General features: G+C 41.3%; 1 protein-coding gene across 4 annotated transcripts in view; it reads left to right on the top strand.

The window, feature by feature from the left end:
- srgap1a (SLIT-ROBO Rho GTPase activating protein 1a) overlaps positions 1-17,143 on the top strand; it is a 103,160-nt gene that overhangs the window by 27,382 nt on the left and 58,635 nt on the right. For all 4 annotated transcript variants that reach the window (XM_034084613.2, XM_034084612.2, XM_034084616.2 and 1 more), the window contains exon 2: positions 10,351-10,546. In XM_034084613.2, the coding sequence (XP_033940504.1) occupies positions 10,351-10,546 (196 nt within the window). The remainder of the gene's footprint in view (positions 1-10,350; positions 10,547-17,143) is intronic.

Genomic DNA, 17,143 nt, shown 5'->3' with positions numbered 1-17,143 from the left:
TCACCACAAGGTGAGTTCCTTTTTTAATTTCCTGCTTTTTAAACACATGTGCTCTAAACAAATACCATATTATGTCCGAAACACGTCAGGCATTGTTTATGATAGCAACTCTCTGTGGGTCCACCATCCGTAATTACGTAATATCGGCAGCAAATCTGTATCCGCTCGTTGTACCCCCGTTTTTAAAAGATGTGGGTTCAGAGGAAAAGAGAAAGGGTTTTATTTCCTGACGCTGCGTGAGTTCCCAGACACACCGAGGACATATATTTATGTATAAAATACATCAAAAAGTGCATTTTGCATGATAGGTCCCCTTTAAAGTTAAGTAGCATATTTTGGATATCCTACCAAAAATCTATTTAAGTATCAAATTCCCACTCAGGCTTTCAATGTGTAGCTTGCTTCTTTGCATAGGCCAGCAGCTGTGGTCTGCTTTGATTCAGAGCAGTTACAAAAGGATTCCACTGGTGACCTAGAGCTACAGCAAAAAAAAGAAAGAAGCAAATTGTCCATAGAAAACTTTTCAATCTGCTTCTGTTGAACAAAGGCTTTGTGACACCATTCACTGTTTAATAGTGGAATTGCTTGTTCATTTGCACAATCTTTTTTGTATTACATTCTAGAAATGGTTTTTGACACTTCCTCAGATGACAAACCCAAATCCATTTCTCTGCCTTCAAGCCACAACCTCAGCTTGTTCCCAAAAGTATTTGAATTGGCAAAAACACAGAACTTCTCACTAAACTTTGGAGCTACGAGGGACCAATGCACAACATGCACATGCAAACATACTTCACAAATGGACCAAAAGTGGATAATGCTGCAGGAATGGTGTGAGAAGTTTCTGTCGACATTGGGAGATGCTTTGACACCTTTGTTTTGGCAGGACTCCATTGTCTGCTTTTGGTGAAGGAGCAAGCTACAAGCATTTCAGACCCACCTCCAAGCCTATTGGTGAAGCAACCCTTTAAGAGTCTAAACACATGTACATACACGCATTTATCTACGCATTAACACACAAGCAAAGACACACGTAATCAAACAGACTTACACAAGAACACACCCAGCCACACAAATCTCAACGGGTTGCTCTGAGCAAACACACACACAGACTAGTGTCCAGATCAAACAAAATATCTCGATGTTAACCGGCAGCTGAGCAAACAGCTCTGCCTCTAAAGTGTGCTTACTTCTCCCAGCATTTAGCTCCTTACTCTATTTAGTTTGGATCAAAACGATGGCCGCCGTAATGTCAGCGGTGATTGATCTCTCTCCTGCTCGCTGCATGCCTCTCGTCTATGGGGACGTCGCCTTAGCAACCCTCGCTTTTTGGCTCTTATGCAGTTTGGCAGAGCTACATTTTATTTGCAGATATTATTACATTTCACTTATTGAAATTATATATTAAAATATTACCTTGATGATTGAAACAGACTCGATTTAAGTGAGTTTGTCCAGTCAGAACTTTGTAGACTAACATCTGTTATATTGTCAGCTGGGGTGTATTGTGTTTGAACAGTTAGCCACCATAGCCGAGTTGTTTCTGAATCAGACTATACAAATATAAGCAGGAAGGAACCTGAGCCCTTAAGGTCTGCCGCCCACACTTCTCTCCGGCCCAAGAGAAAACACATGGACTCAGTTCACCGCCATAACTGCATTTCCTGTGTGTGTTGGAATTGTCGGGAGAAGTAACACTTGCGTGTGTGTGTCCACGTCAAAGGAAATCATAATTTAAGTGAGCTAATTGCAGCTCATCGTCTTCCTATCATCAGCAGTAAGAATAAGGTAGCACTGACCAACAAACAAAGCTGCCAGGGCAGATAAGATGAGGTTAAACGCACATCTTGTAAATCGCTTCACACGAGTAGCACCACACTCCTATTGGATCATACCGTATCCAGAAGGACATTGGTTCAGCTCACAGTGTTAGAAAGAAGCAGATGATTATAGGCAAGGCTCCTTTCTACTCTCCATTCTCTGGATCACGGAAGCCTATATTGGAACTCTCCCTGTGGTTTTGGAAGCTGCTAACATGTCAGTCAGATGTTGTAATGGGGACCATATTGCCAGTTCTGTATTAGTTTGAGATAGAAAAGCTTTAGTATGGCAGTATGCTGTATAGTTTGGCTGTGCTATATGTGATCGGAGAGAGTCTGTTCAGCCTTGTTGGCAGGTCTGTTTTACTTCAGAGAGAGCTGGCTATTCATCCAGTCGTAGCTTTCTCCTTGACCGCTTTATTTCAACCAAAATGGGGTTCGTCGTCACTCTTTCAGTTGTGTATATATTTTTCTCAAAGACAGAGCAGGCAGGAAACATGTTGGTAAATAGAAGGAGACCTTGACAATAGTAATTTAATGATGTCGTCTCAGATAAAAACTACATGGGAAACATTCCAGCAAGACGGAGAGGGTAGTAGGGTCACAATCTCTGACATACCAAGCACATGATGAATTCCTTGCTGGTTCCACCAACATAATGAAGTCATTACAAAAGTCATCCTTCACAAGGCTACTGTGTGATTTGTATAGCATTAGTGACTGCCCAATTGTATTGTGTGCGCCGTTACTTATTGGTCGCCATGATTCTGGATGTCGAATGCAGAACTACTTTTCATCCGAGTCTTTCTCCCACACATATGACATTACTTAAATGACCAGTGGGCGTTAACACAAGTACTAGCAAGCTACTAACAGATATGGAAATCGAGAACAAGTTCCAATCGAGAACCAGATCGAATTTCTCTGGTTGAAAACATATTCTTTTGAGAGTACTAGTTCCTTGTGTCAATGCTGCCATGGTTTTCTAACAGTAGTGCATTGCAAAACATTACAAGAGAGTTGTGTTGTGTTGTGTTGTCTTGTATTGTCTTTAAAATTATCATTTCAAGAGAGGGTTGAAACAACAGCACCCTTTTTTAAATGTTTCCTAATTGTATCCATTATAATTATGATGAACATACTTTTGGTCTGATCCGTTTCTACTTTGTGTTCAGAGATAATGAAGCAGTGGTTTGAGGCTGAAACCCATTTTTCCACAAAGATCAGGAATCAATAAAGAAATCCATAAAGAATGGGAATGATTAACAAAATCAATAATAGCATTGCTACCAATACAATCAGATCAATTCCCATTCCTAGCTACGAATATACTGTTAGCATACAGTCCAACATTTGCCAAGGGTTTTGACTGAATGTTTTTTTTCTGTTTCATGAAAAGTTCTGATTGATGATTATTGATCATTGACGTTATGTTTGTCAATAAGCAACACAATCTAATACCAAGGCATGATAAAGCAAAATATAGAAATATGCTCTGTATACATTTGGTAAATGTAATGATATTTTCAAATGCTAATTTTCAAGAGTAGTTGTGTTTTAAGATTCTGTCTGGTCTTTCACAGCACAAGTAGTCTAACTTAAAAGCCAACGTCTCTACCTCTATTGGTCACAGGACACTTGTCAGTGCTTGTTGTAGCAGTCCCTCAAGTGTCTCCCCATCTGGTCCAGGGCCTGGCAGGCCATGCCTTGAAACACTCCTTTGCAGATCAGTAGAACAGTGGTGGTAAAGAGTCATCCAGCGGGCCTTTAGTTCACATCCATCTGCCTCTCGTTAACTGAGTGGGAAGAGAAGGCAGAGAGAGCTTCAGGTGGAGAGATTAGACGTGAGATGGTAGAGGGAGGTTCAGAGTGCTTACAGCAGTGTATTTTACATCTGGGAATGCTGAAGAATGAGCCTCATCAGTTTACATCAGTGGGAATCTGTTGAACACTGTGACTGCATGGATCGTGTTAGGGCTGTACAATAAATCGTATTTTAATCTCGATTACGATTTTGGCTTGCAACGATTACGAAAACAGCGTAATCGAAATAAAACGATTATTTTGCTGCATTCACTTTCGCAATGATGCTCTTAATTTGTCTTGCGTTATACATCCTGCCCGCGCGTGCGCTGTCGCCCCTCCCTAAAAGCCCTCGCGGCCAGGTTGTGTTGTGACTTGCAGTCTGTTTAATAAACCCATATAAACACGTGGCAAGGGAAGCTTTAGTTGCCGTGTCTTTATTCTCTTAGCTCGCTACTTCCGGTTTCCGGATAAGGGGTTACCAAAATAAGAGTACTGCGTGTAGCAGTATAATTAAACATTACAGGTTGTGAGTGACATTAGTTATTATATTTATATATGTTTAGTAAGTTGTGGAAGTGCGCTCCAAAATATTTGTTGATCTTTATTGGTATTTATTATTTTGATATTATTTATTTAAATGTATTTTCTTATTGGTTTTTCAGTTGAATTATACTTAAAGGTAGGGTAGGTAAGTTTGAGAAACCGGCTCGAGATCGCTAGAATTTGAAAATACACAGCCGGAAAAAATCTGCCACTTCCTTACAGAGCCCCTCCTCCAACACACACGAACGCGCACATGACCAATGAGGGCACGAGATAAGTTTGTGCCCAGATGGAAGGCTGACAGGCAGGTAGGCCATCCAGTTACTTTAGCCGGGCCGGCTAAAATGATTTGTCGTGCTTTTTACAGTACTACAGCTTCCACAGATGACATTGTTAAAAGCACTTCAGATATTCATTGCTATCGGGATGTTAAGAGCATTCCATGGAATATAACAAAAAGTGTATCTCGAGCCGGTTTCTCAAACTTACATACCCTATCTTTAAAGTTCAGGGTAATCAACTGTTAAAAACATACTGTTCAAATTATTATAATTTTTTTGAATTTTATTTCAATAAATGGATGTTTTCGAAGTCAATGAATAATCGTATTTAATAATCGTGATATCAATATTGACCAAAAATAATCGTGATTATGATTTTTGTTATAATTGAGCAGCCCTAGATTGTGCTGGGAGCTTCATTGGCTAAGGTGTATTCCACATAGGCTTACGTCCAACTTATTATCTCACACATTCCCATCTACAACCATTGCTGCATTTGTTCTCTTAAAGGTGGGGTAGGTACGTTTCAGAAACCGGCTCGAGTGCACTAAAATTTGAAAGTACACAGCCGAAAAGAATCCGCCCCTTCCTTCAGACTTCCTTACAGAGCACCTCCTCCAACACACATGAACGCGCACATGACGGCAGCAGACTGGTGAAAGTGGCCGCCTATTGCTGGCGAGTCATTGAAGTACTGCTGCAATGCACGCCCAATGAGGGCACGAGATACATTTGTGCGTGCACGAGATGGAAGGCTGACAGACGGGGCGGATATACTTTTTACAGTATTACGGCTTCCACAGATGACATTTCTTTATGGATTTGTTGTCAAAGCACTTCAGATATTCATTGCTATCGGGATGTTAAGAGCATTCCATGGAATATAACAAAAAGTGTATCTCGAGCCGGTTTCTGAAACTTACCTACCCCACCTTTAATATATAATTGTAATTAACCGTTGATTGACATTTAGTTAGGACATTCTTTTATAAAACAAAAAAAAGATAATGAGTATATATGTTTAGGAAAAAGCCCCTGTGTACAGGCATTAGTAGGTAAACCAGACCAAACAACCAATGGAGTGTTCAGTGAGTCATGCTCAGTGGAAATTAGCAATGTGGTAGTAGGCCTATTTTTTAGGCCGATTGGATGAAACTACTTTTTGTATAATCTTTGCCATATGGCATGCATTTATCAAAGAAGCGAGAACATGAATGATTACCCCGCTATAATTAGCTATGGCAGTAGAGCCTTGTTGGATTATGAGAGTACTCAAAAAATGTCAGAGGAAAGCGTTCTGTGGATGCTCAGCTCCTTCTGGCATGTGATCCCACTCCAGCTGTAATTAGAAGCTTGTGCTCCGTTAAAAACTGATCGGCCATTTCGTAATTACCTCTGATGGTATTTATCCTGTATAGTATCCAGCCTCTAGAAAAAGGAATGGACAAATCCAACATTCCCAAACCCAAGATCTGAAGCAGATGGTGGGGCTGGGCAGCCCCTCGCATCGTCCCTCCCCAGGCCTCAGCTGCTATTTCAGGTGCTGCTGATGAGCCACTCTGCACATGGAGATGCAGCCCTGGGACTAATGTGGTACGGCTCGTCCCAGATAGCTGTTAGTGGAGACTGTAACCAACTAGGAGAAACTTAAGAAAATCTGAGTTCATCTGTATGTCTTATATGGTAAAAGGAACACTCAGCAAATGCTTATTGTTTAATAGTCAGGTTAATTGGGATCACCAGGAGCGAAAATATTGTTGAGTTCAAAAGTAAAAAAGTCTCCCTCTCTTTGTGAGAGTTGTTTTTACTGAAGCCCAAGTTACTCTCTCTGGAGTTCAACAATGTGGGTCAGTACCAATCCTGCTTACAAGGCAGTTTCTTTGACAATGGAACAGTCCTGTCTGGCAAATCAGAAGCCATGCTGAACTGCAACTTTGGACATATTTGTCGCCATGAATGGGGTTATGGGAAGTATGCGATGTGGCCTCCAAAGAAGCAATTGGATAACATCCAGATTAGAAACAAAAGGGCTTTGGTCCAGACAACACAAAGAGGCCAACAGCGCTCTCTCATTGTCCATATCGACATTGTGTACATTGGGCCACATTGACTGGATGTCCATCAGTCAGCTGGAATTATTGCTGACAACTTTAAAGGCCCTGCTTTAATTCTGTAAGCAGCTATTGACTCACTAGTTAGGGTGAGAGAAAAAGAGTGACAGTCGGTTATTCTATTTTGGTAACAAAGTACGGTTTCTTTCTATATCCTAGTGTCAATTTCTCAACCCAGTTCACAGGTGCTCTCATCTCCCCTCAGCTACTCAGTTTGAAAGGGATCACAGAGGGCTTTGATGCCTCCCCTCTACGCACTACCCCCCCTCCACCCCAAATCCCTCAGCACACAGGCTTCCACACGTGTTTACCATACAAATGACTTCAGGACGACAGGAATGCACCATGTAATAGTAGATCAACGCTCACAATGACAGTAAAAATTATGTTTCTTTGAAAAAACGTAGGATTTAATTGGTTAAAGTGTCTGTTGTTGCTGTGAGTTCTGTAAGAAAGTAGTCCGATGGCTGATGATGCCTGCAGCAGGGGATGCAGATTAAACATCAGTTTGATCAAAGGGAGCTGTTTGGCTCTCCTCAACATATTCATTTAAAAATATTTGCCTTTTTACATGTGATAATGACTTTGTCCACACTTTTCTGGATAGTTCCACAGGAGCTGGGATCAGCCAATCTGCTTGCTTTATGTGCTTTTCCACATGACACACTGTTGAGATTTGGGAGGTGTATTTATGTATCGGATATTCTGTGACATACAGTTACCCATAACACCCTTTTGTCTTTGCAGGTTTACTTACTGTGGCCATGATCGAGTTTTGAGAATATTGTCACAGCTGAATTTTGTTGAACTAAATAGTTTTCACAACACATCCAAGTTTCAGGAAGCGGCAAACATGTAATTTCCTCTGACAGGTGTTCACATTTTAACATTAATTCCTCCGCACTACAGCTTCAGTAGCCGGTGTCTGACTGGGAAACTGAATGATTTAATGAGTGTCCGTGCGCAGTCATGAATGTAATTGTGTTAAATGATCCAGTACACTCCTTTGTGTCAGTGCCATGGTAGCTTTGTTTTAATCCCCACATCCTCTGGAGATGGAAGCAATTGCAAGGTTTACCCATTCATCAAAAATGCCTGGTGGACTTTAACGCAGTCCTATTTAAAACCAACATCCTTCTCAGTGCTCATTGGTGGTCTCCAAGTTTTGGTGTTCTGGATGTTAAAGTGTTGAGTTCTTAATTGAAGTCAGGCCTCTGCTTTGCTATTAAAATCCCTTTGTCATTGTTAATGATGTCTTTAGTTCACTGTGTTTATGTTTAATTGCTGTGATAAGCATGTATTTTGATTGAGTATTGCTGAAATGCCTTCATTGTTTATTTTTTCACTTAGACCCAGTTCCTTGTCTCTTTTGTAGTGTTTTATTTCATTGCGAGTGTCAAAAGGAAGGAGCTACTTGCAGTGCAAGAAATAGTCAACAGTAGTCCCAATGTATATTGTTATTTATCAAGACCTTATACTGATGAATAGAGCAGAGCCTTTCCCATTATTTGATTTGACGTGTGCCCATATAGCTCTCACTCCTCTTTGAGTGGAAGCTTTCTGATTTAGTCAGCCGTTGATTGGCCAGGAAAGAGCTTGACATACTGGACTATTGATGCTATCCCATAAAAGCTCTTAGGGATCTCTTGACTTTTTCACAAAGGCATTTGTAGCCGTCTAATTGTTTCGTCAAATACTTATCATTGTTTCAGTCCACTTTACTTTAATATTAATGAGAGTATTCATTAAGCAGCAGGTTGGCTGGAGTATTGACCAAGCATGCGGTTTACAGTTGTTGTTCCCCTGGCTCTGGTTCAGTTTAGTTCAAATTAGGTTGACTACAAAATCTGAAGTTATCATATGTTTTCCTTTATTATTATTATTATTATAGCTCAAACAGAGATGTACACAATCATAATACACCTGAAAAGAGATTACTAGCATTGCAATAACTTCAGTAAATCACAATTACAGAGACCCCTACACAGCAGCACAGACATTACAGGCAGGAAGGAAAGGAGGAAACGTTGCCCAAATTACAGTCTATTAGCCACGAAAACAAACGCATAATGTATGTGAGCAATTGAATCTCCCTGCCAGGGACTGTAATGGCGCATTTCCATTGCATTTTTTTTTTACGGCTTTATACATAAAATCAGCACTTTTGAAACAGGAAATTAAATAGAGGGATACGAGGCATGGCTAGAATGGGTGATCTGTTTGGTATTTTGAGCAAAACACTTCATAGACATGTTTTTTATATATTTTTATATATCTGAGACCTGTGCTATTGCCTAAAAATAGCATGATAGGTGACCTTTTAAGAAAGTGATCAATGCCTACAAAAACCAATACACGCATATCGGAATACTTTGTTGATGTTTGAATCTTTTCTGAAAGGTTGGCATACCCTCTATTGAGCACTGGACCTTTACATATCAGTATTTGCAATTGTATTACCTCATCAACTGTAAGTGGGAACAATACAATGCACATTAAACTGTGCCCTGAAAACATTCTCCCCATCAACTGATCTTATTACCGTTATTTTTAATATTTTGTCAGTGCGCCAAGGGACATTCAGTAAGACCTTGCAGGCTTCAACTTTTTTTATAATGGTGCAGCATTGTCGTGTGAGTTGTACAAACCGTTTGTGAAGGCATGTTGCAGCCTTATTGTTCTTTAACTCTGGTATGAGGGATGGATCTGTGCGCTCTCTGTTGGTGGCTCTAAATCACCTCATTAATCTGCTTCCTCTGCTGAAGATGTCTGGCCCCAGCCGCCTTCCATTAGGACGAATCCATTATACATGGTGGCCCTGGCCAGGGAGGACACACAGAGGAAACTGTGTGTGTGTGTGTGTGTGTGTGTGTGTGTGTGTGTGTGTGTGTGTGTGTGTGTGTGTGTGTGTGTGTGTGTGTGTGTGTGTGTGTGTGTGTGTGTGTGTGTGTGTGTGTGTGTGTGTGTGTGTGTGTGTGTGTGTGTGTGTGTGTGTGTGTGTGTGTGTGTGTGTGTGTGTGTGTGTGTGTGTGTGTGTGTGTGTGTGTGTGTGTGTGTGTGTGTGTGTGTGTGTGTGTGTGTGTGTGTGTGTGTGTGTTGGTTCCCAGTTGTCATTGCAGGCTGTACATTTAAATGAGAGTCGCTCTGACGGGTGTGATTCCTCAGAAAGGACCTCAGAGGGTAATTTACCTGCACATACAACTTGTTTTAGTGAGGCCTGCTGTCACCCCTCTGATTCCATAAGTGGCCTGGGATTTCATTCAAAGCGCTGATGAGGATGTGTGTGTGTGTGTGTGTGTGTGTAATTCATCCTAAAGATATTCAGCCTTAATCCATCCTCACATCTCTTAGCATTCAGACCCATAACGAATGGATAATAAGCTTCATCAGGCGGTTGTTTTTCACTGATCAGTGTATGCCGTTCTGTAATAGGCCTTTGCTGATTCTTTATCTTACATGTTTTGGTAGATTTCAGCTGCATAAGTTTGCATGCTTGTTAAATCTTTTTTGAAAAGTAGTTTGCATTGCAAGCAAATTGACCATGTTGTAAAAGTCTTAATAGGTACATATCCGCAAGTGTAGCAAATATTACTGATGAAAGCAGCCAAATGTAAACGCTTCTAGTTTCTCCATGAGTTGTCCACATGAAAAAATAAAAGTCTTGCTCTTATATATAGCAACTATGATTGGTTTAAAAAAACCAAAACAAAGCTCTGTCGGAAAACACCATATTTCTAGTCTTCAGATTTTGGCTCCATCCTAATCTATTTGTTCTCTTGTTCTCCTCAGAGATCCGGGCCCAGTTGGTGGAGCAGCAGAAATGTCTGGACCAGCAGACGGAGATGCGGGTCCAGCTGCTGCAGGACCTGCAGGACTTCTTCAGGAAGAAGTCAGAGATTGAGATGGAGTACTCCAGAAACCTGGAGAAACTGGCCGAACGCTTCATGGCAAAGACTCGCAGCACCAAGGATCACCAGCAGTACAAGTGAGGAAACGCTGTCTTAGTGTTTGTTCTCAATTTGAGTCTGTCATCTGGGTTTATTTATGGGGCGCAGAATACACTTTGTGAGTCGAAATGATTGTCATTCTTAGCCCGCTTCCCTAATATCTAGAAGAAAAGCTGTTTTATTGTGGCGGCCAGATGGAAGTCATACTGAATTTCATTTTGTAATGTTGATATCATCTCTTTTTTTCTGATGGGATTATTATGCTCATGAGCTTTATCAATCTTCATTATATATTCAAAGCAGGTCAAATGAGGAGAGAGTATCAGTTCACCGGTGACACTTATTTTTCATCTAAAAATTTTTTTTTTCAAACATATCCTCCATATCCATAAATTAAATTCATAGTCCTATCTTTACCTCACCAAATACATTCTTGACCAAACTATTATATATTATGCAATAATTACATTACCGCCTGTTTCTATTTTTGTATCTATGATCTCTATTGTAAATATGTTTAAAGAATAACAAATTACGCAATTAAATATGTATAAGTGAAGGGTTAATCTTTATTTTTCAAACATATTTGGGCCAATTATAAAAGGAAATGTTGTTTTGGATAGCCCTCAAAACTTGTAAATAAAAGAAATATGTGTCATTAAAGCAGGTACAAGAGAACTGGAAGAACAAACTTAATATAGAATTTGATTTGTCTTCGTATTATACAGTTAACCTGGCTGAGGAACATGTACAAAATCGAACGAATTATGATTCTTCATCATGTTTACAGGAAGCTTGTCTCCCTGCCTCTCCACCTCTCTCCCTCTATCTTGTTACCGTGCATCACAGTTTGACTGGGAGCCTTTTTAAAGATCTTGACACAGTTAAGTCTGCTGTAGTCTTTGGCCTTATTACACTCTGCTCATGGAAAAAGCATACATTAGCATATTGTTTGAACCCGCGGTGAGAACGAAAATAAAACCCATGTTTGTCTTCGCCGTCTGCAAATAGCGAGTGCTCTCTGTCTGAAGCGGCAATGGCTCTAGCAGCTGTGTGTGCCCATGTCTGTGACGGGCGACTGCAATGTCGCTCTGTGGTTTCATCGCGTGATGCACAGTCCGGTCACTTCATTCACAGGGTGAACGTTTGGCAAGTGCCTAGGAGCATATTTTTTAAGTAAATACAAGATGTCTGAATACAATTAAAGACCTTCCTGTGGGTTTTAACCTGTATTTTTGTATTCACATAAACACTACACGTACAGTAAGGCTTTTATGCTCTCCACATTCTCTAGGTTGCTTTCATTGGACATACATGTGGTGTGAAAAAATTACTTTTCATTCCGTCTGTAGCATTAAGCTAATAGTCATTTGACAGGTCAGCTAGGCGGAGCTGCAAAATGCTTAAGTAGCATTAAAATGACCCCCTAGATCTGTGGGTAATTGGTCTATTCAAGCTGCATTCAAAAGGGCGCCACTGCTAAAGCCGTCAGTGCATGCTTTAATCGGGTTTACATAACTGATGTGGGGACAAGTTGACAAGATGGCATTCAAACAGTTAAGACTGCATTAATATACACAATGTGTTAACTTTAGTTTGTTGTTACACTGAAGCAAGTGGCAACCTCTGTTAGGGATGTCTTCCCAACCAAAAGGATACTGGGTAAGCAGGTTGAAGCCACATTTCTGAAATCGTGATGTGATTGACTTGAACCATTTGAACTGTAGGTTTTGGAGGGCTCAAGATAACTGACTATAATATGACATCTTAAACAATACACAACCATACTGAAATCGACAGGAGGAAAGCTAGTTAGCTGTAGCCGTTAGCCGTAAGTAGCTGACAATGGAGGTACTATTGTACTTTTGAAGTTTTGGCACAGTAGGAGTTTTTCTTCCAGAGCGAGAAGTGTTGTTCAGAAGTTTCAGATGTTGTGCCAACTGTGGGAGGATTAAATGCCTCTGCTCACTTCTGCAGAGGAATCCATCTTTCTTCTGCTAAAGTGCTCACTGTTGAGCTGTTGTTCTGCATACACATGAACACATGAACACACATATAAAAACAGAGTCCAATCCAGAGTGTTGGTCTGTGAAAAACTGAAAAATAAGTGTCCTTCTTTACAATAAATAGTATTTGTTTGTTTCTGAATCGTTGCTGTAGCTCCTGTAGCTCCTCTAGGTTTAAATAATACTTTACTGCCTGTCATTTTATTAAATGTCCTTGCAACACTAAGAAGCAGCTACAGGTTTGCTTTACATGCTAAAAATCATAGTCTCCAGCATAGGTGTTAAAAAGCTTGTATAACACATGCTGTTCAACATTAATATAGTGTAGTAAGTGTCAACATGTGCATGTATATTTGAGCTGCTGATAATGGCTATTTAGAAACAGTTTGAGCTTATAGCTTCCAGTTGGTAAGGCAACGCTCCAGCAGAAAAGAGTATGATCGCTAGTGATTTTGGAAGAAATATCAATGGGTTAAAAATATAGATGGCTGTTAATGGCGGGAAATACATTCTACTCTTTTCTCCTTTCTGTAAGAAAACAACAGACCAAGATTACTGTGTGCAGCCTAGAGCGGCAATCTGTGGGAGAGCCATTCACTGCCCCGTCCATTAATGTTCCATTTGGCTGTTTGCAGAACACACACACACACACACACACACACACACACACACACACACACACACACACACACACACACACACACACACACACACACACACACACACACACACACGCACAAATGAACAAGTAGGGGCAAACATTCTCCTCTATCTTTCTCGCTTTTTTTAAAAACACATGCACACAGCCTGATACAGTATTATGCAAAGTTTGTTCAGGGAGGGACGTGGAGATGATAAGGGACATCACTGAATTATTTATAATGCAAAAGCCACAGCTGGGATCATCTTAAATAGGCAGCTTTTATCCAGCATTTAGTGTCTGGTTAAGCCCCTGTCACACTGTATCGAAATTGACACCCGATGGACACACGAATATGGAATTGTGAATTTCGCACGAAGATGGCCCCGAACCACACACAAAGGCAACATTTACATTACATTTACATTACATTTATGACATACAACTGCAATGAAAGTACCAAAAACAATTATGTTACAGTACTATGATACTGTACTGATATCTTCAGACTTTGTTCTTTACTTTATCCGTCTTTATATGTAGAAAATATTACGTTTTCTCCGTAATGTTGTTTCCATAACAACAACAACTTCCTGTCAACTGTCCTTCAAAATAATATAGTATATCCTTTTTAGTTTCACAGAACACAAATTGGGTTATTTACATAATATATTTACATGATTTTGTTGTGCAATAAAACAACCCGATGGACACACGATAAAGGAAATGTTCAAATTCGGCTGTGATCGTAGCAACATCGGGCCGTTCGTGAGGGCATCTAAGCCATCGTATGATCGCTGGTGGAGTTTCTCAGGCTCCGGCAGCAACTTCATGAGCGGTGGCAAAATCTTTGGCATGCCAAAAAATAGCCGAAGGACCTTGCGAAGGTTCATTTTCATGTTGAATTCGTATGTCAATTTTGCCCTTCGTAAGGCCATCGTGAGGGCATCTTGTTATCATCGGTGCCATCGGGCATTCGCCCCGATCAGAGTGAGGGTGAATGCACCGATGATAACACGAAGATGACGCAATTTGACAAGATGCCCTCACAAGTGCCTTACGAAGTTGCCGCTCACGAAGTTGCTGCCGGAGCCTGAGAAACTCCACCGGCGGTCATACGATGGATTTAGATGCCCTCACGAATGGCCCGATGTTGGTACGATCACAGCCGAATTTGAACATTTCCTTTATCGTGTGTCCATCGGGTGTCAATTTCGGGACAGTGTGACAGGGGCTTTAAGAGACTTCCTCTCTTTGTGTGAGGATAAAAAGAAGGTGTAGAACATGCTGCGGCTGCGTGTTTCTTCAGACGGTTCCATCCGCCGCCTATTCAGCTTGAGATACAAAGAATAAAGTCGGACAAAGTTTATCATTTGTTATCTACAGAATGACTAGACTTTTTAATTAGGCTGTTGCGCCCTGTTGCATGCTTCTTCAAACTCCACCATTCTTTTTCATGATAGCCTTGTTCCAATTCGGAGTTACAGTGATCATTCTGGTGAAGCCAGCTGCAGTATGAAAGCTGCCGCTGCAGTTCATTAATGAAAGATGTTATCAGTTTGGCACTGGAGGACTTTGCCGTTTTCCGTCTGATGTTGATATGGGCTCCTGTTTCAATACCCTGCATACTGAAGTGGTAATGATCCTTTATTGTCGGCGTCCTGCTACTGTATGAGGGTTTGTTGATGTTGACTCTGGGACTCCTGGATTTAGACTGCATGAATAGACAGAACCCACATTACCACACGTTGATAGTAGCCAGTGAGTTGCTAATGAGCTTCTTCTTTTTTATACTCACACCCCCCCTCCCTGCCTGTCCTGCACATTAGTTTCCACTTCCTTACCTGTGTTGCAGGCCTTCTGGGGCACGCCTATCTGTCTGTGTTTGTCTGACCCACTTCCTCCCCTGGCCGAGCAGGAAACGATGACATTGAGAGATTTTCCTGCCATTATGTAGAGTAAGCAACCCAAGAGGTCATTTTGTCGCCACAGCCCGTGTCAGTCCCCTCCCCTTTGTTCTGTCCTCTCTTCATTACAGAAGTTTCATTTAGTAAATCAGCCCAATAACAAACGTACAAGGTACTTTGACAACTGTTGATGTATTTGTGGGAGGGCTTTGGTATTTCAAAGTCCTCCCCTAGAGTTCAGTTGGCTAACTGCTCTGTGTGGCAGACTTTTGTTTTGTTTAATCGTTTGAAATGACTTGGAAAGGAACAGTGCTATAATTGGTTTAATGTCTAATGTGTGCATGTATTGTTGATGAGGAGTCCTGCTGTACTTTGAGCTATAAGGTCGGATAAAGCAAAGTAAAGAAGGCAATTCAAGTACTGACTAAAAGTCCTCTCGCTAAACCTGCCATTACTTGAACGGTTTTATATCCCATTATCTTCATATCATCTATTTCTCCACAACAGGTTCACAGATGGATCATAAGATAGCTATGCTTGGAGGTTATTTCATTAACTTTTGTCGGGGCTCATGTGGTGCGATGTCCAGCTTCATCTCAGTGGCCACTTGGACATTATGCCTCCTCTGCACACGCAAAAGTGAGCATGAATTATTAAAGAGGTACACATGCACGTGCTGTCCTCGTGTATCTAGATTGGCAGTATTGCACTCTGCTGATACATAATGCAGAAAGGATTTATGGTAATTGCTCTTTGACAGCGTGTGTGTGCGATGCAGTGTCCGGCGGTTCTACTGCTAGCTCTGGGACTGCTTCATTTATTTTTCTCTTTTTCTTGCTCCCTCTTACTTACCACATTTCCTTTAGCCCAGGCATGTGGCATGACTACACCACTCATCCTTTAGCTGAATCTTTTATTTTCCTTCACCATCTTCCTGGTGTCTTTGAAAATGGTCTGTGCTCCCGGATGTTTTCCATGTCGGCGTGTTTGGCTCTGCCTTTATCAAATGAAGTTTGCTTCCTGTTTTCGCAGAGACTCGGGAAACATTTCAGCTGGTTGGAATGTTTGTGTGAGTTATTAATTTAGGGAAATGCTTTGTTTTCTGCTCTTGCAACAGATGTTGAGCCAGAGGTGGATGCTCGTTCAAGGCTAGGTCACCTAACAGTAGAGTTTCACCTGTTGTGATGACAAGTGCTAACTGTCTAACAAACTGACACCATGACTGGAGAGCAGAGGCGAGTCTACATATGGTTCCTGCCATGCTTGACCCCCAGACCCAACCTTAGAATCTACACATTCATATTCTGTGCTGTGTTAGCAGGGAGGAGGAATGTTACAGGTTAACCCAGAGGAAGTCAGCCTGCAGGCTAGTGCTTATGCAGGGCCCCTGCCTGCTCTGGCCTGGACAATGTCCTACAGTTAGCGTGGAAGCAGCCGGTACACAGCACAGGAAACAGCTCTCAGCCTCCACTATTTCACTCTTTTTTCACTCAAGATCACAATCTTTTCCCTTTGCTGTGACTTCTCTTTCCTCGCTTGTCTGTCTTCTGCTGTCACAGTTCATGCGTGTTTCTACTTTTCAACTCCACTTAAAATGTATACTGGCTTCTTCAACGTCACTCCACTAAGTGTATTTAAAGCCTGTGGCGCACTCTTCCCTGGTTTATATGAAGTCGGCTTGGCTAAGAGCATTGGGAGAGCTCTGCCCCAGAAATGTCACAGATACAAAGTGTTTCCAGCTCAACTGGGTAGTCCGTGTCATATATAGGGAGCGTTATTAGGCCCGGAACCAGCAGTATATGGGACATTTAACCCCAAGGGAGACCTGTGACGCATCTCCCTTCTGCTTTTGTACCAGATCCGGGTGAGAACTAGTCGAGGAACTACCACTGTCTGCTTGTTAAAATGACAAATATTGTCTAAAGAAAGAGACATTGACATCGATACAGACACACAGGAAAATGTTGAAATGCACTGATACAAACTATAAACACACTCAATTGATATTGCTTTGGATTTCAGTCTATGAACCCATGTGTTGTTGTTAATTAATGCTCTACACGTGTGACCTAACAAACAGGA

Source organism: Pseudochaenichthys georgianus, chromosome 6 (genome assembly GCF_902827115.2).
Source record: "Pseudochaenichthys georgianus chromosome 6, fPseGeo1.2, whole genome shotgun sequence".
In the NCBI taxonomy this organism is placed as follows: domain Eukaryota; kingdom Metazoa; phylum Chordata; class Actinopteri; order Perciformes; family Channichthyidae; genus Pseudochaenichthys; species Pseudochaenichthys georgianus.
The sequence above is the reverse complement of the archived record's forward strand: the minus strand, read 5'-3'. Positions and strand labels throughout refer to the sequence as shown.